Source organism: Anas acuta, chromosome 28, assembly GCF_963932015.1.
Source record: "Anas acuta chromosome 28, bAnaAcu1.1, whole genome shotgun sequence".
In the NCBI taxonomy this organism is placed as follows: Eukaryota; Metazoa; Chordata; class Aves; order Anseriformes; family Anatidae; genus Anas; species Anas acuta.
Genome location: NC_089006.1, coordinates 2,815,257 through 2,837,978, shown reverse-complemented (window position 1 = coordinate 2,837,978; position 22,722 = coordinate 2,815,257). Strand labels below are relative to the sequence as shown.

General features: G+C 60.7%; 1 protein-coding gene across 3 annotated transcripts in view; it reads left to right on the top strand.

The window, feature by feature from the left end:
* GATAD2B (GATA zinc finger domain containing 2B) overlaps nt 1–22,722 on the top strand; it is a 34,935-nt gene that overhangs the window by 9,348 nt on the left and 2,865 nt on the right. For 2 of the 3 annotated variants that reach the window (XM_068663275.1, XM_068663276.1), the window contains exons 2-10: nt 11,085–11,414; nt 15,064–15,193; nt 15,450–15,581; nt 15,890–16,021; nt 17,626–17,796; nt 19,570–19,885; nt 21,000–21,202; nt 22,080–22,190; nt 22,582–22,699. In XM_068663275.1, coding sequence (XP_068519376.1) covers nt 11,086–11,414; nt 15,064–15,193; nt 15,450–15,581; nt 15,890–16,021; nt 17,626–17,796; nt 19,570–19,885; nt 21,000–21,202; nt 22,080–22,190; nt 22,582–22,699 — 1,642 coding nt within the window. In that variant the 5' untranslated portion in view covers nt 11,085. Of the gene's footprint in view, nt 1–2,073; nt 2,235–11,084; nt 11,415–15,063; nt 15,194–15,449; nt 15,582–15,889; nt 16,022–17,625; nt 17,797–19,569; nt 19,886–20,999; nt 21,203–22,079; nt 22,191–22,581; nt 22,700–22,722 lie in introns of those variants that run through there. The other variant, XM_068663277.1, reaches the window with a different exon arrangement.

Below are 22,722 nucleotides of genomic sequence, written 5' to 3'. Positions count from 1 at the left end.
GTAACTACCATGTAATTAAAGCCTAATTAGTTATTTCCCCCTTTGTAAACGAAATTGTTCCATTTTATCTAATAAAGGCGAGCTCAGATAGCACCGGCGCTGAGCGTGGCGTGGAAGCTCTGCTTTAATTACCAGCTCTGGGTTGACGACGCAGCCGATAGTGGCTGGGTATCGCGGGTGACACGGTGATTTGTGCGCTCTGTCACGGGTTTATTTTTAGGGGATGATTTGATCGTGCTTCCCGCGTGGAAAAGCAGCGCAACCCGGGCGCGCTGGCTGGACAAAGATGTCACCGGTGGGGCGGTCACTTCTGCCTGCTCCACGAAGCCACGAGGCGCGCTGCTAATGCTAATTACACGCAGGAAGTCTCTTCGAATTTACTCGGTGCTCTCGTTAACCTTTGATTAGCGCCGTTTTGCAATCTGCAGCCCAAAATGGAGGGGCCCGTTCAGGAGCTGTTTCAGCCCCTCGGGAACGCGCGCGGTCCTCGGCGGGTCCCTGCCCTGTGCCCTGCAACGAGGTGGGCGCTTAAAAATCTGCCCCAGAGCTGCTTTTAGCCGATATCTGGACCCGTCCAAGTTGAGGTTTGCGCTCGGTGAGCCTCGGGGGCCTGGCTCTGCCTCACGTTCACGCCAGGCTCTTCGTCTCTCTCGCTCTCCATTCTGGCTTGTGGGGCCACGGCTTCTGTTCCTGCTGTCGGTGTGCAGGAGTGTGCTGGGTCTGGATTCTCAGCTCGAAACCTCATCGGGCGTTGTACAAAAGCCGGCGACCTCGATAGAGCGGGACCTGGACCAAGGGGAATGGTTTCTGTCCGTGTTGCTTCCACGAGTTGCTGGGTGCGCTGGGTGCTCCTGATTCCTTACCGAGGCCCCAGACTCAGCAGGTCCTTACTGAGGCTGGTGTGTGGCTCCGAGGGACCTCGCTGCCTTCCTCCGTGCCCTCGAGCGAGCCGTGGTGGTGGCGGTGTCCCCACAGGCTGGTGGCTGCTCCTTGTCCCCGTGCTCGTCCTTCGCCGCCTGCGCTCGTGCCTCCGAATTTGATGAAGCCGTGCCCCATCCTCTGCCCATCCCTGGTGCCGTCCGCCTCCTTCCCGGCGTTTTTTGGTCGTTGTTGGCCTCGTAGCGGGGCTCCCCCTTCCTAGAGCCATGGGGTGTGGAGCCGAGACCCCATGGCATAGCCTCGGGGGGCTCCATAAACCCATGGGGGCGAGACCCCGTGCGGGGACGTGGGGATTGCGAGATGGCACGGGTGACAAATGGCATCTTTGGGGTGGTTTTGGCATCGCAGGTGGGGCATGGAGAGGATTGGGGACGGAGAGAACTGGGGACAGAGAGGACCGGGCACATGCTGTGGGGGTCTCACACCCAACGGGGCGCACGGGGAGCACCCGAACTTGCCGGGTGAAACCACGACCTGGCGGCCTCGAGTCCCCTGGGCCTTGAACCCCTGGGCCTCGAGTCCCTTTGGCCTCCAACCCCCGTGGCCTCGAGCCCCCCCGGGCCTTGCCGCCCCGAGGGCTGGAGGGCGCTGGAGCGGCCGCGTCCCCGGGTGCCCCCGAGCTCCCCGGAGAGGGGCACCGGGTGCGAGGGCCCCGGGGGAGCGGTGGCGGGCGCGAAGCGGTTAAAATCGTGGCGGAGGAGAAGGAGGAGAAGGAGGAGAAGGAGGAGAGGAGGAGAGGAGCTCTCATGAATGAAGACAAAGTTGGGCCGGGAGCCAGGGGCTGCTGGCGGCCGGGGAGGGGGCGGGAGGGGAGGAGGGGGGGTGGGGGGGGCGCAGCCAACTGACTTTTATACCGCAAACGACTTAAAAAAAAAAAAAAAAAAATTAAGAGATAATTCCATGTCCTGAGGTTACAAACCGGCTGCAACTGGTTTTTTATTTTTTTTTTCTTTCTTTTTTTTTTTTTTTTTTTTTCCTTTTTCCCTGCCCCGCGAGGCATGATGGGTAAAAGTAAGCATCCCCCTTTTCTTTTGTTTAATATAACAGTACGGCGCATGATTGGCAGGGAAGTGCCCGTTTTGAGACAGGGTTTCTGCAGGTCCCTGGAGGGGGATGGCACGCGGGGCCGCCCATGCTCTTCGGAGAGGGCTCCTCGGCAAAAAAAAGCTGCCTCTTCCTCTCCCTCCCCCTTCCCACCCTGCCTTCCCCGCTCGCTGGCTCGCTTTTCCCCCCTTCTTTCCTCCCTGTCTCTAATTTTCTTGACAACTAGAGGAGGCAGCAGGAATATTGTACCTGTAAGTATTCTTTAGACTGTCCTTTTTTTTTAATTTTTTTTTTTTTTCGAACAGACAAAAGGCTCTTTATGGATTATCAGATCTGCTTTTTTTTTTTTTTTCCCTTTTTTTTTAAAAAAAAAACAAAAAACCAAAAACGTGAGTTTGGCAGCTGGATGCGATGCCTTTACAGAATATTTTCAGGAGAAAACTGGCACTGTTGCTTGGATTCGCGGTTGGAGCCGGTCCCTTCCCTTTTTGCCCCCCACCCCCAAAAAAAAAAAACCCAAAAAATCCCACCTCTCCCCAGGCTCCTTCCTCCCCGCGCCGCTCTTCGGCTGCAGCGCCCCAAACCCTGCCCTCCTCCCGCCGCGGGGCACGGCTCCTTGGGGGGCTTTAAACAGAGCCCTGGCGCTATTTGAGCTCTCCAATAAATAAATAAATTCCCAAAAAAAAAAAAAAAAGAAAAGAAAAAAGAAAAAAGGGGGATTCCTTTTGTCTGCGGCGCGTCCCCCCCTGCCTGACGGGCGCCGTGGCCCCTCGCCAGCCCCGGCCCCGCGGCCGCCCCGCGCACAAAGGCGGCCCCGGTGGTGGCAGTCGAGGAAGTCCCGGGCCGTGCCCGTTATATAAGGCCCGGCAGCCTGCGTCATCCCCGCCGAGCTGCTCGGCCTGCCCGGGGGGAGGAGAGGCGCAGCGCAGCGCTCCCCGAGCCCCTCGGCCCCCCCCCACCTCGCTCCGAGCCCCGAGGAGGACGGCGGTGGCCTGGGGTGGGGGGTGCCCAGCCCCGATTCCCCCTGAGCCTTTTCATTCCGTCTCATTTTTGGCAGCGCTTTAGGAGAATGGGGGGGTGAAAAGCAGCTTTTTATTTTATTTTATTTTTCTCCTCCCCCCCCCCTTCTTTCCATGTGCCACAACCTGGAAATGTTTTTGTGGGGCGCCGCTCGGATGGCAGCGGCCTCGCTTCCCCGAGGGCTTCCCGGCACGGAGCTCGCTCCCAAACCAACTTGGTTACACCCCAAAACTTGGGGAGGGCGGGGGGCAGCGCGGGGAGCCCCCCGCGCCTTCCCCTCTGCCCCCACGGCTTCCAAATCCCGCTGCCCTTCGCTCGCTGCTGGCTCGGTGAGCGCAGGCATCGCCGCGCCGCCTCCCGCTCGCTTTTGGGGCTCGGTTTTCTCCTCGCAGCCCCCCCGGGTCCGGCAGGGGAAGGGAATTGGGCAGGAGCGGAGCCCCCGGAGCCGCGCCGTGGTCTCGCTGCGAGCGCCGCCGGCGGCTCCGGTCCCGAGATGCCGAGAGCGGGGTAGGGAGGGAAGCGGCGGAACTGTTTAACGAGTTTGCGCCGAGCTGCCTGGAAGAATTTATGGTCTGCTGCAACCGAGAGACAGCTCCCCGGTCTTGTGGAGAGCGAGCCCTACGGTTTGTCTGCCGGAATGTTTTCTTTGTCCTTTTTTTTTTTATTATTATTATTATTATTATTTCGCTCTCGTGCATCTGAGTAGCGGCGGAGGAGCCTGGCTTAACCCCCCGATTTATGAATGACTTTTACACACGGTGAATTTTTAAAGAATCTGTCAGCTCTTTTCTCTTTGTTCAGGGGGCATTTCGGATCGTGTGTTTCTTTAAAGACTCGTGCATGCTCTGTTCTTGATAAAATCTTCGTGATAGGCCTACATATTTTCTTTCTTACCTGCATGAAATTCCTCCACACAGCTGTAGCGTAGGATTTCTCCCCGCAGCTTGCACAATAACCCGAGCTGAGCGTAGTATTTCTTGACAACTTGCAATCTGCAGCATCAGGATTCAAAGAGCAGCACGTTTTTTTTATTTGATAGCGTTTTTTTTTGTGTGTGTGTTTTTTCTTTTTCGTTTTTTTTTTTTTTTTAATCCGTCTTCTTGCAGATCTCTCCTCAGCCTGCCTCGCCGTTAAGTCATAATTACCTTTTTAGGTTATTACCCTTTTTATAGTATTGTATGGAAATGCTCGTCTTGGGAGCCAGCCATTTTGTGTGTGCTGTGTGGAAATGCATTTTACGACATCGATGTTGGTTTGTGCTCAGCCTAGATGGAAGTTAAGACGCCGCTCACGTTGCGTAGGGCAGGCTCTCGTGAGCCCCCAGGCAGACGGGTTCCTCCCCACGCGGGGCCGCTTCTTCACCCCAGCGGGTCGGGGGCGAGCGGCCGAACCGCGCCAAATCCTTTCCATGTGGGCTCGTGCTGTTGGCGAGCCTGCGGCGGCGCTGGCGGAGTCCAGATGCGCCCAAGTGGATTGTGAGCGGCGAGAGCGCAGCGCGCGCAGGTGAGCCGGACCCTCACTTCCTCGGCGTGCCCAAATCCCCCTCCTGCTGCAGGGAGCCCTCGGGGACCGGCCGAGGATTCGGCATCTTTCACCCCGTCGGCTCCACCAGGTACCGGGACGGTGGCGGCGCTTTTGGCACGAGGAGCGTCGCGGTGCCGGGGTTGAACGCCGGCTTCCAAAAACCCCACGGGTGCCGGGTGCTGCTGTGGGTGCGCGCCCTGCGGTGCCGGTGCGGTGTTGTCCTCTCCGTGCGGGTCCCGGCGCTGCCCCAAACCCTCCCCGTTCCCACCGTGCTCGTCCCAGTAACCCAACGCGTTAGCTTTGTTGAACTGAAGTGGCTCCAAACGTTTCTGCATCGTGCTTGAAGCGTCTGCTCTCCCCTGGGTTTTATTTATTGGGACTTCTCAGCGCGGGCACGCGTCGCATCTGCAGGTCCTCGTCCTGAAGGGGTTGCGTCCGTTCAGCTCCGTGGTGCCCGCTGGGGGCAAAACCTCGTGTGAAATCGGGGCTGAGGCTGGGAGCAGCGCCGGGGTGTTGAGTTTTGGCCAAGCCTGGTGCTCGATGGCAGGAGGGAGCCGGCCTGCGGCACCGTGAGGCTTCCCTGGGGCAGCACGGGAGGGGAAAGTTCTGCGTTCGGATGCTCTGGCCTCGTTCGCTGCTGTGCCTGTTGGGGACCAAAGGGCTGGGGGGCTTCGTGCTGGTGCTGGTGGCTGGAAGCTGCTCTCACCCGCTCGGGAAGCGCTCTGCCTTGCTGGGCCTGCTGGACATCCCGCAGCCGGGGGTTTGGGTGCTGTTCCTGTTGTTTCTCCCCTTTTGGGCTGGGGATACGAGCTGGGTGGCACGATGCCGTGCTCTGTGCGCCCCGCTGGGCTTGTGCTGCGCTCAGCAGGAGCAGGAAAGCAGCAGCCCCCCAGGGTGTCCTGCTCGGGGTGCTCGGGGTGCTCCCAGCCTCCTGCTGCGGGGCTCGGTGGCCTCACTCCCGGCACGGGCAGGCAGCCTCGCTGCTGCTGCTCGGCGTTCAGATCGCCCGCGCGAAGGGCTGCGCTGAGCTGTCCCTCACCTCGGCACTGCCAGCTTCCTTCTAATCAATTCCTCCTCCTGTTCTCCCAGGGCTGGAGCTCGGTGACCCGCTTGTCACAGAGAGGCTTTTCCCTCCTGTACGTGCTCCCATCGCCGCGTGCGCTCCGTCCACGTGCGCACCCTCTCTGCCACGACATTTTTGGTGCCTGCTGTGCCTGAGCATCGCGTGGTGACGGCCGGCGGGTCGGTCCCAGGGCGCTGCCAGCAGCCTGGGATTCCTGCTGGCTTTCTGTCCGAGCCCCACCTGTAGATAAATCCACGCACAGCCCCTTCCTTGCCGCTGCTTTTGGGCTCCCTGCGAGCACCGAGCGACCCCGCGTGCTTCCAGGAGCCGCCGAGGGCTGGGGAGCATTGCACCCCAAAGCAGGCTCGGGCCAAAAGGTTTGCGCTTGGTGCTGCACCGTCAGTGCGAGCAGCACTGCCCGGAGCTGCCCCGTTAATCCTGCCCGTTCCTGCTGCTTCTAGAGGTGCTGAAGGAAGCAGATCTCACCGTGAGCTCCCCACTCGGGGCATTGCGCTCCGCTCTGCGATGCTTCTTGCGCTCATGGTGCCTGGGCCTCGCTGTTCTCCTTCGCAGAAGATGGGCGGCTTCACTAGGAGCAGTGCGAGGGCCAGCTCCGGGTTCTGCTTTTAGTCTTTTTATTCTCTTTTTGTGCTCCTGGTTTGTGCCTCGGTGCAGGAAGCTCCGGCTCTGCCCGCGGTGCTCCCCGTGCTGCCGGGAGAGGTGGAAGCGGCCAGGTGGGAGCTTGTGTGGCTGTGCCCACGGGGAAGTTTTTCCGGGGAAGTTTTTCCCTGTAAGAAATGTCAGCGGAGGTTTGTTGCAGAGTCCATCTTGCCTCGGATGCCCGTGGCAGCAGCCAGCACAAACAGCCCGGCAGGAAGGCCCGGGGAGGGCTGCCAGGAGAGCCTGGGAGCACCCTGCCCCACGCCGCAGCGCTCGCTCGGAGGCGGCTCGGAGATTCCTCGTGGCAGAGCTGTAACAGAGGGAAAGAGGAAACTTTCTGCTGTGCCCAGGCTGGGGATGGAGCAGCGCAGCGCGTCCCGGCCCGGCTGAGCCAGGCTGGGGGAGGTCGGGGAGCTCAGGACCAGGAGCTGGAGGCTCCACCAGTGGTGCCCGTGCTGCTGGTGGGCTCCCAGATGTCGTGGCCTTGGCTTCGGGCATCTTTTGGGCTCCTGCAGGGAAGGAGAAGTGCAGGTGGCACCTCCCGGCCGGGATTGTGTGCGGAGGCAGCGTCTGGAGGCTTTCTGCCTCCTGCAGCCTCCCTCTGTGCTCGGCGAGGAGCGGGCTGGTGCTCGGGGAGGGCAGGAGGTGATCGCTTTGTAAGGCCTCTCCTGGGGGCCGCTGGTACTTGGCTGCGTGGGGTCACCCCCTGCTTCCTTCCAGCCTGCTAATTGCAGCCCCTCAATTAGGAGTAGGGGCCCTGAGGCTGGGCAGGGTGGCTGGACAATGCGGATGGTCCCGGAGGAGTGGAGGAGCACCCAGGGGTGGGCTGACAAAGCCAAGGGACCCGGGAGGAAGACACGGAGGGGGCTGCGATCTCCTGCAGCTGCCCCCAATAAAATCAGGTTGAATCCGACTTTTTCTGATGCTGCCAAATCTGCGTAGTTCTGCCTTGTTTTCCCCAGGTGATCGGGATGATCGCTGTCTGGGCAGGCTGTGGTTAGAAGTGGCTCTATCTCGTTCCTCGACATACTCGCTTCTCCGGTATGCCATTAATTTTTTCAGCTGCACTCGCTCGCTCCAGCTTCTAAAATAGCGCCGCGTTGTATTTTTACACGGTGTGTGCACTTGTGGGTGCTCTATCAAATGTAAATGGAAAGCTGGGCCGCTGCTTTGTTTGTCTGGGAATGGAAAACCTGTCTTTCTAGCACCAGAGAAGCGAAACTGCCTCAAGCCAGAGGCACGCAGCGAGCAGCACACGATGCCGAAGCAGCTCACGCCTGGCGTGCCCCTGACTGTGCCGAACTTCGGCTGAATGACCCCGGCATCTGCGGGCTGCCTGCCGGCCTCTGCGCCGCGCCAGGGTGCGCTCAGAGCATCCCTGCCCCTTTGCCTGGACAGCGGGAAGCTGCGCCGCGCCTCGGCACCGAACCGCTGCGGGGAGCGGGGCAGGAGCAGGAGCAGGGCATCGAGGAGCAGGGCAGGAGCAGGGCAGGAGCAGGGCATCATCCTGCCTTCGCTTCTGGCCTCCTCCTCCTCCTCCTCGTCCTCGTGGCTGCTGAACCTTGGGCCCAAACCGGCACCGGCTGCGTGAGGCAGCCAGTAGCTTGCTCACCTACGGAGGTGCAATTGGAGATAATTACAGCCTGCACCGAGTCAGAAACAAAACAAGTTTTATGGCTCTTTTGTTTCCCCTTAGGGGATTTTGCCACCATTTGAGAATTTTGTTTCTTTTTTTTCTTTTTTTTTTTTTTTTTTTTGGTTCTCTCGGTTAAATAAAGTTCCTTTAGGGAAGTGAAATGGGGGAGCCTGCTCGCCGGGCTGCGCGAGATCTCGGTGGCGTGGGCGGCAGGAGGCGAGGCCGAACCACCTGCAGCCCGGCCCCGGTGGGGGCAATGCCCACTGCTCTCCGCCTGCCCCTTCGGGTGCTGGTCCCGGTCCCGTGCTCCCGGTTATTGCCCACCTGGCTGCTGCTGGAAGGTGACTGGGATTGGGAACGGGGGGAAAGCCGCTCCTGCCTCGTCTGTGCTCCCTGACACCGAGGCGACGCTCAGCAGCCGGTCCTTGAGCCCGCGCAACTCCCAGCTCGAGCCGCAGAGCTTTAATCTCTGTTCTCACTGGGGTTACGCTGACACAGAGCAGGCTGGCACCGAGGTTCCTGACTGTCTGACCTTCAGACTCGCTAAATAACCGGCGGTTTGAGGGATTCCTGCTTGTTTCTGCTGCTTTGGGACGGAGCGGCCCCTCTCGGCGCTCGCAGCTCCCGGGCAGGCTGCAGCTTCTCCCCTCCCCTGCCCCCTCCTTGCAGCCAAAGGGCCCCGTTCAGTAGCGAACCTGAAGCCTGATTTCATTTTTATTGAGTCTGCCTGAAAGTGCTCCTTACCGAGCCTGGAAAACCTCTTGAAGGGCTTACACCGCTGTGCTACCTGGGCCCGATAACGGCGCTTCTCCTTTGCTTCTCGTACCGAAGCTGCTTATCTCGAAGGGGAGGGCACCCCAAAACCTTTTACCATGTCCCGGTGGTTTTCCTTGCACGGTCCCATCTCCCTCCCCTTCTGAAGCCCAGGAGGAGCCCGCTGTGCGCTCAGGGAGCCCGCGTCTCCTTGGTGTGCCCGGGGTTGTTCCATTTTTCTGCTTGCCGGTGACGTTATGGCCGCATCCGTCTTGGTGTCGGGACGCACGGTGTGAAATACTGAAATACCCGCGTGTGCGAGGATTTTGAGCACCAAGACATAACTCAGGGGAAGTGCTTCGGGTCGCTTAGCAGTCCGGCTGGCACCTGGCTGGGCTTTCAAGCACCGTGTGGGGCTGCTCCGCTTCCAGCCCGACGCCGAGCTCGTTCCACGAGGGCTCCCCAGGCGGGCCCAACCTGCAGGGTGGGTGCCAGGGGCTGGGGACGATTGTGGAATTCACCCTCGAGGCTCCTCCGGGTGCAAGCGCTGCCTCTCAGCACCCCAGCCCTTGTCTTGTGGGCTCCTGGCCGCGAGCACCGCGGGCACCAGAGCCACGCACGCCCCGGCATTGCCGCGTCCCAGCCCGGTGGCTTCCCAGCGGTGGCGCGGGGTGCGGTGAGGCTCCGCGCCGTGCCGTGGTGTCTCGCCTCACCCCCCGCCTCTCTCGGCTTGGATTTAACCTGGGGTCACTTGGTAGGGCCGGGGGCGGAGAGCTGCAGCTCCTGCGCCTTCCAAAGCCCTTCCTGAGCTTGTCTCTGCTTGCCTTTCTATATTTGGTTACCGCAGACGGGAATTTTCCTGCATGGAGACGAGACTGGCGAGCAGAAAGAAGCCTGAGGTGCTCACCCTGAACGTGGCAGCCTGTCCAGGGCCGGAGCTGAGCCACAGAGGCTTGTTTTAGTGCCTTGCCTTTGGTTTAGTGCCTTGGTTTGCTTTGTTTTCGTGCCTTTCAGTGCCTACATTTCCCCCCTGGTGGCTGTGCCCCTTTTTACAGCGAGGCTTCCCCGAGCGCTTCGTCCCCTTGCACCCACATTGCCGCCTCGCTGCTGGAGCTGAACTCGTGTGACAGCTGTACTTGGGAAGATGTGTAATTAGAGGGGATTGAGAGCCGAGCCAGAACAACATTTTCCTGGCAGAGATTTGGCTCTGCGAGGCTTTATCTCGTGAGGGACTCGCAGCCAGATTTAGGCAGGGCTGCGCGAGCTCCGCCTTAGCAGGGGGAGTAGGAGCCGCGGTGCCGGAGCTGCGGGTGCTTTGCCCTCGTCTCCCTGCTCAGGGCACGCAGGCACCCCTAACGAAGCAGTGGCAGTGAAACGAAGCACCCGAAGTAATCTCTTGTGCTCTGTGTGACCGCCTTGGCGCCGTGTTGCAGCAGCCCCAAACCACCGGGGGTTTTCCTGAAGACCTCAAAATGTCTGGTTCCTCTGCGCCGCGCTCGTGGCCTCGCGCAGGAGAATCCATCCAGGGGGGCAGCTCTGCTCTTTTTTCTCTCCTTATCATCCTGCCGAGCGTTTTTCTGCTGCGTTCTCCTTTGCCTTTCTTTCCCTGGGTGCTGCTAGCAGGTGGAGGGGATGCCAGCTGTGGGCTCTGCTGCAGATCCTGCCCACGGTGCTCCCGTTTCGCTCCTGGCCCCCGTCCCCTGCCTGCCGCTGGGGAAGGACCTCGCCGAGCTGGTCTGGCCTCGCGTTCAGGTGGAGCCGCCCGGGCTCTGCTGGTAGCTGCTCTCTTATCAGCCTGGGAGCAGAGAGATCAGGCCGGGAGAGCTCTGCGGCTCCTTCCCCTTTTGGCTGCAGCTGTTTGCCACGGGCTGTTTGTGCACCTGGAGGAGAGGCGGGCGATCGGCAGGGGAAGGAGAGGAGCAGCGCGGGCGGGGATGGCGCCGGGTGCGCCTGCGCCGTGCTTGCAAGACCCCGGTGGGCCCAGCAGGGCCTCGCTTGGGCCTGCGGAAAAAAAAAAAAAAAAACACAAAAAAAACCACCAATTTTCTTTATTCAAAGGGAAAAAAGCTCAGAAACGCCGTGCTGTTTGTACCGAGAGGCTCATGGCTCTGCCTTGCTCGAAGCCGAGCCCGCGGCACGCAGCCGGCGTCCGTGCCGCGTGCGGGACCGCGCCACGGCTCTCGGGGGGCTCTCGTCCTTCAGGTGCGCGCGGTTCCCCGCTCGGGAAACTCCCCGTCGGGCCGGTTGGGGCCGGGGATGAAAGCGGGCGGCGTGCCGCTGCCGGCAGGTTCCCGCACGCCGGCGCGTGGGAGGTCGGCGCCCGGGGGAAATGCCCCGCGCGGAGCCGCTCGCTCGCAGGGCTCCGTGCTCGAGCTGAGCCTGCCGCAGCCTCGCTCCGTTTGCCGTGGTGCTGACCCTGTCCTTATGTCTGCCTCTGCCCCGCAGGATGGACAGGATGACGGAGGACGCGCTGCGCCTCAACCTCTTGAAGCGGAGCTTGGACCAAGCGGATGATCGGGACGATGTCCTGGCCAAGAGGCTGAAGATGGAGGGACACGAGGCGATGGAGCGCCTGAAGATGCTGGCACTGCTGAAGAGGAAGGACCTGTCGGGCATCGAGGTGCCCCACGAGCTCCCGGTGAAGCAGGACGGTGTGAAAGTCTACGAGGAAAAGCTGAATGGGAGCCTCAGGCCCCATGGGGATGGCAGGACTGCAGGGAGGCCGGGGAAGGAGAACATTAACGACGAGCCGGTGGATATGAGCGCGAGGAGAAGGTAGGTGCCCAGCAGCTTGCCTCGGTAGCTTGCCTCTTGCGAACCCAGCGCTGCCAGGTGGGAACTGAACGGGCATTTCGTGGTCCTGGGGCTCAGGGGGTTCCCGGCGCTGTGCTGCCTGCGGGGTGCCTCTGGCTGAGCACCGAGGAGCGGAGCCTGCGCTGCTCTCCAGGCAGAGCTTCTCTGGAAGTGTTCAGCGCTGGGCTTTTCTTGCTTTTACCTCTGCTGTCCTCCTTGTTGCACCCGACACCAGACAGATTGCGTTGCTCCCTCTGTGCTCAGCACTACAAGCTGGGTGCCTTAGAAGCAGACCGCTGGCATGCGTGAAGGCAGGGGACTTCGATTCTGTTGGGACTTTTTATTAGCGTCCCCACAAGTGTCAGCAAAAGCCCTTCGTGTAGCTGCAGGCCAAATCCGATGTAAGGGCACGGATCTCACTCTCAAACCCGGCCCTGGCTGGGCTGTGACCGGGGCCAGAGGCGTTTGCTTCTTGCTGCTGAGCCAGGACTGCTCGGGAGAGGCGGGTGGTCGGGTGCTGGGGATCCGTGCCCGCTTTCTGCCGGCTCTTGGGCATTCCTCCCGTGTTCTGTTTGCATCCTGCCGGCGCACGGTGCTCCCACCTGATTTTTATCGGGGGGGGAACTCCGGCAGCTCAATTTCCGCAGCCAGCACCTGCAGCCGGGCTCTGCCGAGGGGGTCGCACGTGGAGCCTGTCACACACGGAGCCTGTCACAGTCCCTGGCTCGGTGTCACTGGGGAGATCAAACCAAAGGCAGCAGTTCCGAGTTCTGGCTTGCTTTGGGTACTGAGCTTGGCGAGCAGGCAGAGGGGCAGGACGGAGGAGTCCTGCTGTAGGGAAGCACCCGGAGCCGCGACCTTCCCGCGATGCTCTCGGGGTGCCTGAAGGTGCCTGCGCCCTGCTCGGAGCCGGCCTTGTGCCGTGAAACGTGGCTGAAGGAGGCGGTGATCCCCAGACACAGCCACAGCCACGGGCACGTAGTCCAGGGGCCAGCAGCGTGGTGAGCGTGGGCCGGGAGCCGGGTTCCTGTGGTTCCTGTGGTTCCTCCCCCGGTGCCGGGCTGCACGGTGCCAGCACGGTGTGTTCCCTGCCTCCTGTTGCCCCTCTTGGAAGGCACCAGCTCGTGATTCAGCACAACTGCGGCTCCTGCCCCTCGCCGTGCCAATGTGCCGGAGTCTTTGTGAAACTCTGGGGCAGGCAGGGGGTGCAGGCTGCCCCCACCCCGGGCCAGGAGCCAGGAGCAGGGGGTTGCGGTGTTCCAGCCGGGCTCAATGAGCAGCAGAAGGGGTGAACGGGCCTGAAGGGCTGGCAGTGGGGAGGAGAAAATCCCCGGGGTTGTTTGTCTTTAACGGCACCGTGCGTGGCCCCAGTCCGTGCAGGCATCGCCGCTGCTGGCTCAGCCTCCTGCGGAGCGTGGAGAGCCACGGGGGTGAGGCAGGGACGGCACTGCTGGATTCCCCGGTGTCCCGTTTGTGCCCGTGGGAGCTCTCAGACACCTGCAGCTCCCTCCGTAGGCACGTGGGGCTGGGAACATGTCACTGCGCTGCTGCACCTCCGCAAAGTGCAGTTCTGCCCCCAAACTCCCCACTTCGCACCAGTTTAACACGGCTTCGCAGGGACAGAGGGTACCCGGGGGTCAGGGGTCCCCAGCACAGCGTTTGGGTAGGATTTGTGATACCCCAGTTATCCTAGCACAGGGGATATCCGGCCCCTTGATGTGGTTTTGGCTGCTGGAGGTGCTAAATGCTGGGGAGCAGTGGTGGTGCCCAGATCCTTTGTGCTGCGGATCCTCGGCTGAGCTGGTGGGACATGGGGCAAGAAGCAGAGGGGCCGGCCGGGTGCCGGGGCTGGATTTGGACCCCGCAGAATTGGAGGTGGTTGCAGCAGCTTGGGTCGTGCACCCGAAATCCTGAGCTTTTTGGTTTGGTTTCTGGGAGAGGCTGGGACCAAAACCTGCCCCTGGTGACAGCTTCACAGGGGGCCAGCCCTAAGGAGAGGGAGAAGGCTCAGGGCGAGGTGCTGTCACCTGCCTGCCAGCTGATAAAGGGTCATTAACCGGGGCGGGCTGGGAACGGGCTCCTTCCCTTCTCACCTTTGCCTGCCTCCTGCACGAGCAGCGCAGCTTTCCTTCCAGTAGTTCTGTTGTAATTACGCCCTTGCCTCGACAAAAGTAAATAAAACAATCCTGACATATTCAGCAATTCTTTGCAGATGGCCCCGTTTTCCCCTGTCTGGCTTTGACGCTGGCTTTTTTTTTTTTTTTTTTTGCCTTTTTTTTTTTGCCTCCACGGAATGTAAATAAAACAGCCCGGACGTAGCTGGGTGCTCGTCCAAGACAACCACCGGCTGCCAGCGCGGCGGCAGCGCCTCCAGGAGAACCCCGAAGCAGAGCCCGGCGCTGGGCTCCTCCGGGGTGCTTTGGGGGATGCTTTAGGGTCGAGTCCCTCCCTGTGGGGTGTCCTGGACCTTCTCTGGTGCTGGGGGCTTGCCCCGGAGACCCCCAGGTGCTGCTCTCAGCAGCCTGCAGCGGGCACAAAGCCCCGGTGTGGCCAGGAGCCTGCCCGCTGGTGGTGACCGACCTCAGCAGAGCTCCTCTCCTAACCCTCGTCCAGTGGTACTGAGACCAAACCCAGCCCTCGGGGTCTGGCAGGGAAACGGCCCCCGGGCCGTGTCCCGTGGGGGCAGCGGGATGAATCAGGCTCCTGGCATCCCGGCTGGATTCACGGCCCCTGGAGTACTGCAGCCTGGGGATTTGGGCTTGGCTTTGTGGCTCGTGCTGGCTTTTCCGAGCCCGAAGCCCCGGATGGGATAATCCGGGCATCTCCTCCCTGCTGCAGCCTCGGAGACCTTCCAGTGGTGGTGGCAGCGAGCCCGGTGCCGTCGTAGCTGCGCTGCTCTCACCGCTTCCCCCCGACTGCTGAGCGTTTTCCAAGGCTCTCCAAGCACCATCGTGTTGACTCAGCGATAGGAAAGGGCTTTTAGGAGCATCTCCTCGCTCAGGACGATGCCACAACAAACGAAGCAGCGCTCGGGTGCTGCCGGCGCACGGCATTGATTTTGATTTTGATTTTTTTTTTTCCCAGCGAGGGGCTCTCGTCATTCCGCTCCTTTCATTGACCGGTTTCTAGGTCACGGTGCAGCCGGGTCTCCTGCCTCTGCGCAGGGTGTTTGCTCAGGCTTCCCTTCACGGGCAGCCTTTTAAAATAGAGTTGCAGTGAGGGAGGTTCGGGGCGCTTACGTCTGCGCTGACCTGGGGACGTGTCCCATCCTTGTCATTCAGGGGGTGGGATGAGGACGATGGGTTTGGGTTTGGGTAAGGACGAGCAGCACCAGGCAGCAGTGTCACTGCTGCTCCCCCTCCTCGCAGCTCCCGGTTCTGGATGTCTCTCCCTGTTTGCTTGCTCCGTGGCTCATTAACACCCGAGCAATCCACCTTTCACCCCAGTGCAGGAAAATTTCCAGCGAGCCCGTTCCCTTCCCAACGCGATCACCTGTGAGCAGAGGATGCTCCTGTCCTGGCGCTGGCCGTCTGCTCGTGACAGAACAAGAAGCAGCGAGCTCCCAGCTCCCAGCTCACTGCTGAGCTCTTGGAGTCACGGCTCAATCTTTTTTCTCCCTTCTGTCCCGCAGCGACCAGGACAGGGGGCGATTAACCCCTTCTCCAGATATAATTGTCCTCTCCGACAATGAGGCGTCCAGTCCCCGGTCCAGCTCTCGCATGGAAGAAAGACTTAAGGCAGCAAATCTTGAAATGTTCAAGGTAAGGGCTTCCTTGGAGCTCTTGAGAAGTGGGGGCAGCGAGCAGGGGGAGCCCTCCTGCTGCAGGGGGGGCGCTTTTTGAAGGGCTTGGGAACCGGGGGGGATTTCCAAGCAACGTGGTCACTTCTGGTCATGGTGGCTCATTACCTGTGCTACAAACTCCTAATTAGTAACCCCTCCTAATGCCCTCTTGCCATCGAGGCACAGCAGCAGGTTTTGACTGTGCAAATTCTGACTGATTTTCGGTGTGCTTGTAGGGTAAAAGCATAGAGGAGCGACAGCAGCTCATCAAGCAGCTCCGGGATGAGCTCCGGCTGGAGGAGGCCAGGCTTGTGTTGCTGAAGAAACTGAGACAAAGCCAGCTGCAGAAGGAGAACGTGGTACAGAAGGTGAAGCTCTGAGCAGCAGCGCTTGGGGCTGGCTGGGGGGGTGGGTGCTATAAAGCAGCCTGTTAGTGGAGAAATGCTGAGGACTCGCTGGTTTTGGACCTTCCTTTACTCCACTTCTGTGCCTGTGGGATCTTTCTTAGCTAAGTGCGTAGCGAATCCACAGGCCAGGCCACCGTGCTGCCCGTGCGGACAGCTGGGGAGGTGAATTTGTGCAGCTCTGAAACATTTGAGCACCAGCTGGCCTCGGGTCTTGGTACAGCTCCTTTCCAGCACCGCGTTGACCCAGTATTTGTTTTCTCTCGATCCAGACTCCGGTCGTCCAGAATGCGGCGTCTATTGTCCAGCCATCTCCTGCTCACGTGGGACAGCAGGGACTGTCCAAGCTTCCCTCCAGGCCTGGAGCTCAGGGGGTTGAGCCTCAGAACTTAAGGACATTACAGGTGAGCCTTCCCGAGGCCGTTTGCTGTGCAGAGGGCCCCACATCACCCTCAGGTGTGCGTGAATGAGCGAACGTCTCCGCCGCGTGCACATCAGTCCTCCTGGCTGACTAAGGTGCTTTTGCCAAGAGGCAGATAAATGCTGGCACTTCTCAGCACCCTGAGCAGAAAAGTGGTCACAAAGCTTGGAGGTTCCTCCAGCAGCAGCTCAGGAGGTGGGAGGAGCTGAATTTAGGGGCTGGTGCTGACCCTGAAGAAAGCTGCCTGCTGCTCGGTGACACAAGCTCTGGGGCTGCAGGAGGAAAGCTGTTAGCTTGCACTTAGCGGCCGGGAGGGCTCGGCAGCGTTCTGAAACAGCACAGAATGGGCAGAGGAAGAGGGGGAAGCAAAATGCAAACAAAACACGGGGTTGAAATGTTCCCCTTCTTTGGGAAAGTGCTGTGGGCAGAGCGGGGTGCCGGCCCAGCCGCCTACCTCTCCGTGCTCGCTCTGGATGTCACCAGCCGGAGCTGTGGGTGAAAGCACCTCGCTCGGCTGCTGCCTCCCCAGGGCTCTGCGGCATCACCCCGTGGGCTTTGCCCTGCTGGCAGGGGGCCGGGGGACAGAAATGAGATGCACGACGTCCCCGTGATGCTGTTGGGAAAGCAGATGCTGGGAGGAAGGCGCCCGGGCCGTGCAGGAGCTCGTTGCGGTGTCCCTCCTGCAGCTGCCTGCCCGTGGCCTCCTCGTGCTTCTGCCGAAGGCTTTGGCTGCAGCCTTGCTGATCACTTCTCCCTCCCTTACCCATCTCCTTTGTTGGTGGCATTTGTTTGCTTTGCTATGGCAACGCTTCTGGGGTCAGGTCTATTGTGGCTTCACAGTGGGACCGGACTGGTAAAGGAAACGGGCTGGAGGGGAAGAGGAAACGCATTGTTTGCAGGGGCTTTGTGAAGATTTTCTTGCGTATGACAATGAAGAACCTCATCTAGAAAAAAAAAATAGATTAAAAAAAAATAAAGGGGGGGGCAGAGAAAGCTTGTCAGACAGGAGTGGTTTAAGACACACAAAAAAATCGAGCCCTTCCACCTGCCCTCCTCCCAGCAGAGCCCTGCTGGTGGTGCACGGAGATGAGCGGACCCTGGGCAGGTTGGCCCTGGCCCTCGGCCTCCTTGGGGACCTCCCGAGCCCCTCACTGAGCCCCACGCTGTGTCCGGCACTGCCAGCATTAGCTGGCAAACTGCCTGCTGTGGGTTTTTTTTGGTTTTTTTTGTCCTTTTTCCCTTGCATTTGTACATATTGATCAAATCGGCTCGGTTGTGTTTAATGCAGTATAGGCCACGGAGGTGGGTCTGGAGAATCAGCTCCTGAACCATCGTGGCCTGCGGCCTAGAGAGGAAAATAGGAGTATGTTAACGTGAGACACCCTTGTTTTAGGCAAAATGAATGTGGTTATTTAAGTAAAGAATGTTTGGAGGAGAAGTGGGGTCTTTGAGCAGTCTCTCTCCTTTGAACGTAACGTGAATTTCGGCTAAGTGGAGATGCTCGGCTGTCGTAGAGCCTGCTCAGGGAACTAAAAACCCTGCTTTGCCTCCAGTTCTTTATCTCCTTCTTGTTTCCTTTCTTGACAGGGTCACAGTGTCATTAGGTCTGCCACAAACACGACTCTGCCCCATATGCTTATGTCGCAGCGTGTGATTGCTCCGAACCCTGCCCAGTTACAAGGGCAGCGCGTTCCTCCTAAGCCTGGCCTCATCCGCACTACAACTCCAAGCATGAATCCAGCCATCAACTACCAGCCGGTAGGTCCCCGACTCGCCGCTCTTTGGGCACAGTTGCCCCGTGGGGTTGGCCAGGAAGGGAAATAGGAGGCGCCTCCGGGCCCGGTGCGTGCCGTGGAGGGGCTCAGGGTGAAGTCATCGCAGTGAGGTTTGGAAACGCGTCCAGAGTGTGGACACAGGGAAACATCCCTGACCCGTGTGTGGAGTGGGATGGTAGCTAATGGAAAGCTTCCACCACGCTGGGTCACCCAAACGGTGCCGCCAAGGCCCCAGTGCAGCGAGGTGACCGCTTTGGGAGCAGCCCCTGTTCCTCTCCCTGAAGAGGAAGACTGAGCCAAGCTCTAGGAGCCGGACACTTAAACCCATCCGTTTTACATCTGGAAGTCAAACTGGCAGTGGAGAGGAAAGAAATACCACTTCCCAGCTGGAGCACTGGTCTCCTCGGTGCTGCATGAAGCAAAACAGCCCTTCTCCTGCGCACAGACCAGCTCCCTGGGATGCGCCCCTGTGCTCTGTGCACAGTCTTGTTTCCTTGTCCCGGGCTACAACGCTTGGCTGCCACGCTGTGTGGCTCTGCGGGCCCAGGTTAACAACCACTCCTGGCTCCTTTCAGGGGTTGTTGCCAGTTCTTAAGCCATTTAATCTGTCCTAACGATGCTCTAGTGCAAATCCGTATAAATTACAAACGTGACTCCACAACGGTCCAAAAGCCTTGCATTTGAGCAACTGTCGAACGTAATTGCACGTCTGATTTTAAAAAAGCAAACAAAAAAACACAACAGCCTCTTACAGAAGAGTTGCAAGTTCATTGGTGTTAATTCATCATCTTCTCATTTAAATCTGCGTGAGTCATCCCCGATCGGCTCTACCATTAGTTCAGACCTACGGTAGACCAACTGGTTTGGGATTAGCTCGGTTCTCTGCCCTTTTTCACAATCAGCCGGGTATTAGCCGGCTTCAAGCAGTCTGCCCCAGTTTTCTGTTTTATCTTCTGCGTGTTGTTCTCGATCAACGCAGCGCTGTCCCCCGAGCTTTGGTAGTTGACCCTGTTTGAGTTGCTGAGCCAGTTTGTTGCTGTGTGGGATTTTCTCCTTTGCAAGCGTTGAAGTGTTGGTACCCCAGGAGACAGGTAGGCTCCGTGAAAGGCTGGCAGCAGCCGTGCTCAAATAGGTTGCAGGCTGATGGCTTCTTATCACAAAAGACTGCGAAAGCTGCAGCATCAGGTCAGCAGAAGTCTTTGTGCTCTGTTACCGTCACGTGCCGGAGGGACCGCGAATCCAAACGAACGGAGGATGCCGAAGGAAAGCTGCTGGAAATGGAAGAGGAGGGAATTGGCACGCTCGGAGCACCTGTGTGGGAGGGACGGGCACCATCTGGCAGCGGGGATGCTGCCTGGGCGCGCGCCAGCTCGGTGAAGCAAAAGGTGGAGGAGCAGAACTTGCCGTGAACAATGGTGCCAGCGAGTGAATCACGGCGCGCGGAGCTGCCTACACACCGCTGGGCCTGCAGCTCCTCAACGCCTTCCCTCACCTGCAGGGTCCTCGGGCTGCTCCCCACGCCGAGCCTCGCCGGGCGCCTCGCTCCGTGGGCACCTGCCTCGTGCCTGGCTCCTCGGAGGGGCTGAGCCGTGCTCAGTGCTCCTGAGTCCTAGCATGGCCCCTTCACAAGGCGTGCAGGCACAGGGCGGGTTGTCGGGGGGCTGCTTTAGGAGCTGAGCCGTATCCGGGGCGCACGAGGCTCTCTCCTGCTCCAAGTACCAGCCCTACATTAATCCCCTTCTCCTCTTCCTCCCAGCAATCAAGTTCTTCTGTTCCTTGCCAGCGTACGTCGTCTTCAGCCATCTATATGAACCTTGCCTCTCACATCCAGCCTGGCACTGTGAACAGGGTGTCGTCTCCGCTCCCCAGCCCCAGTGCTCTGAACGACGCCGCCAACTCCCAGGCAGCCGCCAAGCTTGCCCTGCGCAAGCAGCTGGAGAAGACGCTGCTGGAGATCCCACCCCCGAAGCCGCCCGCGCCCCTGCTTCACTTCCTGCCGAGCGCAGCCAACAGCGAGTTCATCTACATGGTGGGGCTGGAGGAGGTGGTACAGAGCGTTATCGACAGCCAAGGTGAGCCCCGGGGAGCGTTCCCCTGCTTCGGCACCGGCAGCGTTACCACGAGCCGGCTCCTTCCATCCCCTTCTTGCTCTGCACAACGCTGAAACCCGCGGCTTGGGGGCTGCAGGCGAGCACTTGCTGCCCGTACCCAGCTTTGTCCTCCATCCCCTCTTGCTGCAGCTTTTTTCCAGCCACGCCTGGCCCCGCAGCAGTCGGGAGCTGCCTCCTTGCCTGCCCCGCGGGCACGGAGCCCGTCTGGCGGGGCTGGTGCTGTGGGAGAGCCTCTCCCCGGCAGCAGCCTTGATGTGCCGAGCCTGCAGCCCTCCCGCGAGCCCTGGCTGTGCCGCGAGGCTCGGTGGCCGGTGCAACCCGCCTGGTAGGGCCTGGGCGTGGGGAGGGCTCTCCCGGGCCCGTCCCTGTCCCCAAATGTCGGGGAGCTGAGATGCAAAACCCGCTGAGCCCCCGAGCTGGGAGCACCCGGGCTCCGTGGCCGGCTGCTGTCCCTGTCCCCGCAGCGAGGGGCCGTGCCCCTGCCCGTCCCCGGCAGCCCCAAGCTCCCCGTGGCTGGTTTTTGAGCGTCTTGCCCCATTTTTGAGCACCTCGCCCTGGTTTTTGAGCACCTCGGCCCGTTTTCGGGCTCTGCTGCCCGTTGCCATGGGAACGGGACGATTAGCTGGTGGCGGAGTTGCACGAACTGGGTTACGTAAAGCCCACGGCAGCGATTTTGGGGCGAGAACCCCTGCAAAAGGGAGGTGCGAGAGGCTGGAAGGGACAGCCCGCGCTGGGCAGGGGCTCTCTGGCTGCTGGCTGCTCCCGTGGGAGCCCCGAGGGTCCCCGTGCTGGGGGTGCCAAGGCCTAGGGGCAGCAGCAGCTCCTTGTGATGCTGGCAGCGGGGTTTTGTTGGCTGTAAGCTCCCGGGAAGCCCCACCAGCTCCCACCTCGCCCTTCCCTCCACCGTGCAGCCCTCCCGGGACTCTCTTCCACCCCTTGGAGCACTGGCACCTTCCCTCGTGTGCCGGCGCCGTGCACGATGCTGCGTTGGTGTTGTGCCCGAGGTGGGAGGAGGCGGTGTAAGAGCCCAGCTGCCCCGTTGCCCCACTTAACTCCCGCTCCTGGCGCCTTGCAGGGAAAAGCTGCGCGTCCCTCCTGCGTGTGGAGCCCTTCGTCTGCGCTCAGTGCCGCACCGACTTCACCCCGCACTGGAAGCAGGAGAAAAATGGCAAGATCCTGTGCGAGCAGTGCATGACCTCCAACCAGAAGAAGGCACTGAAGGCAGAGCACACCAACCGGCTGAAGAACGCCTTCGTCAAGGCTTTGCAGCAGGAGCAGGCAAGTGCCTGGCGCGCACGGCGAACCTGCTGGGTGAACCCGGCTCCCCCTCGGGGCACCGGGAGCCGCTGCTCCCCTCCCTTTGTGCACCTCCATCCTTTTGGTTTCTCTGCTGGGGCTCCTCGAGGAGTTTCACCTCTCCTTGGGGACGCGCTGCCTGCTCCCGCCGTGCGCGGGGTGTTCCAGGAGCGGCTCTGCCTCTCCTCGGTGCCGGCTCGGTGACTCGTCCCGCTGACAGCAGTGGGAGGCAGAGTGGGCTGAGGGCTGAGTCAGGACAGCTGGCTGCTCTCCCCGCTTTGCCACTGACTTCCTGGAACTCGAGGGAAGTCGCTTAACCGCTTGCTGCCTGCTCGCTCGGCTACGAAAACGAAAATGGGGGGGGGGGGGGGAGGGACGACTCGCTGGGTTCCCGTGATAAATTGGTGCTGCAGAACTTGTTTGGAGGCCCTGGGGGGGAATAAACCGGAATCAGAATTTGTGAACTGCTTAAAAAAAAAACACACAAAAAAAAAACACACAAGATGAAGCGGAATCCGGCTGCTGACAAGTCAGACGTGCCTGTTTCGGAGCAGGAGGCGTCGTCTTCCCTGGGCTGTTTGTAACAAGTGGGTGCAGAGAGAAAAAAGCTGTCGGTGCTGGCTGCAGCGAGCCTGCAGTTCCAGTCACACCTTGGGAACGCGGCTGAGCTCTAAGTGGGCAGCGGGGCTTCAAATCAAGCTGTGATTGCACCGCATGGGGACAGCAGCCCGTGGGAGGAACCCGCTTTGCCCTGCTCCTGGGATGCCACCCGCTGGGGCAGGGCTCTCACCTCGCGGGGTGAGGTCTGAGCCTCCCCCCCCTCACCTGAGGCCTCTCCTCTCCTCTTCCTTCCTTGCAGGAAATTGAGCAGAGGCTACAGCAGCAGGCGGCCTTGTCCCCCACTGCGGCTCCTGCCGTCTCCAGCGTCAGCAAGCAGGAGAACATCATGAGGCACCACACGCTCCGGCAGGTGAGGGGCTCCCGCCCGTCCCCAAATCACCCTCACCTCTCACGGGCAGGATTTGGGCTGGCTGGGAGCTGGCTGGGCGCAGCGAGCCCCCCTGCAGCGAGGGAGCCGTGAGCACCCCGCTGCCTTCTCCCGGTCCTCCCAGTGGGTTTAGGCTCTTGGGCACTCTGCTTTTTTTCCCCTGGACTCCGCGGTTGCTCCTAACCGGAGTCCCGGTGACCCGTCTGGGACCGCGCTGCCGTGCACCGGGCTGGGCTGTGTCCGACTCCTCATCCTCCAGCTGGGCTCCTCCGGAGAGACTCAGCCCCCCCCGGCTCACCCGGTCCTTGCGGGTCCCGTCCCCCCCCGGCACGCCGTCGGCTCACGTCCCCTTGTTTCTTCTCTCCCCCCGCAGGCTCCGCAGCCCCAGAGCACTTTGCAGCGCGGCATCCCCACCTCTGCCCGCTCCATGCTCTCCAACTTTGCGCAGGCGCCGCAGCTCTCGGTGGCGGGCGGTCTCCTCGGCATGCCAGGTAACGGCCCCGGGGAGCGGGCG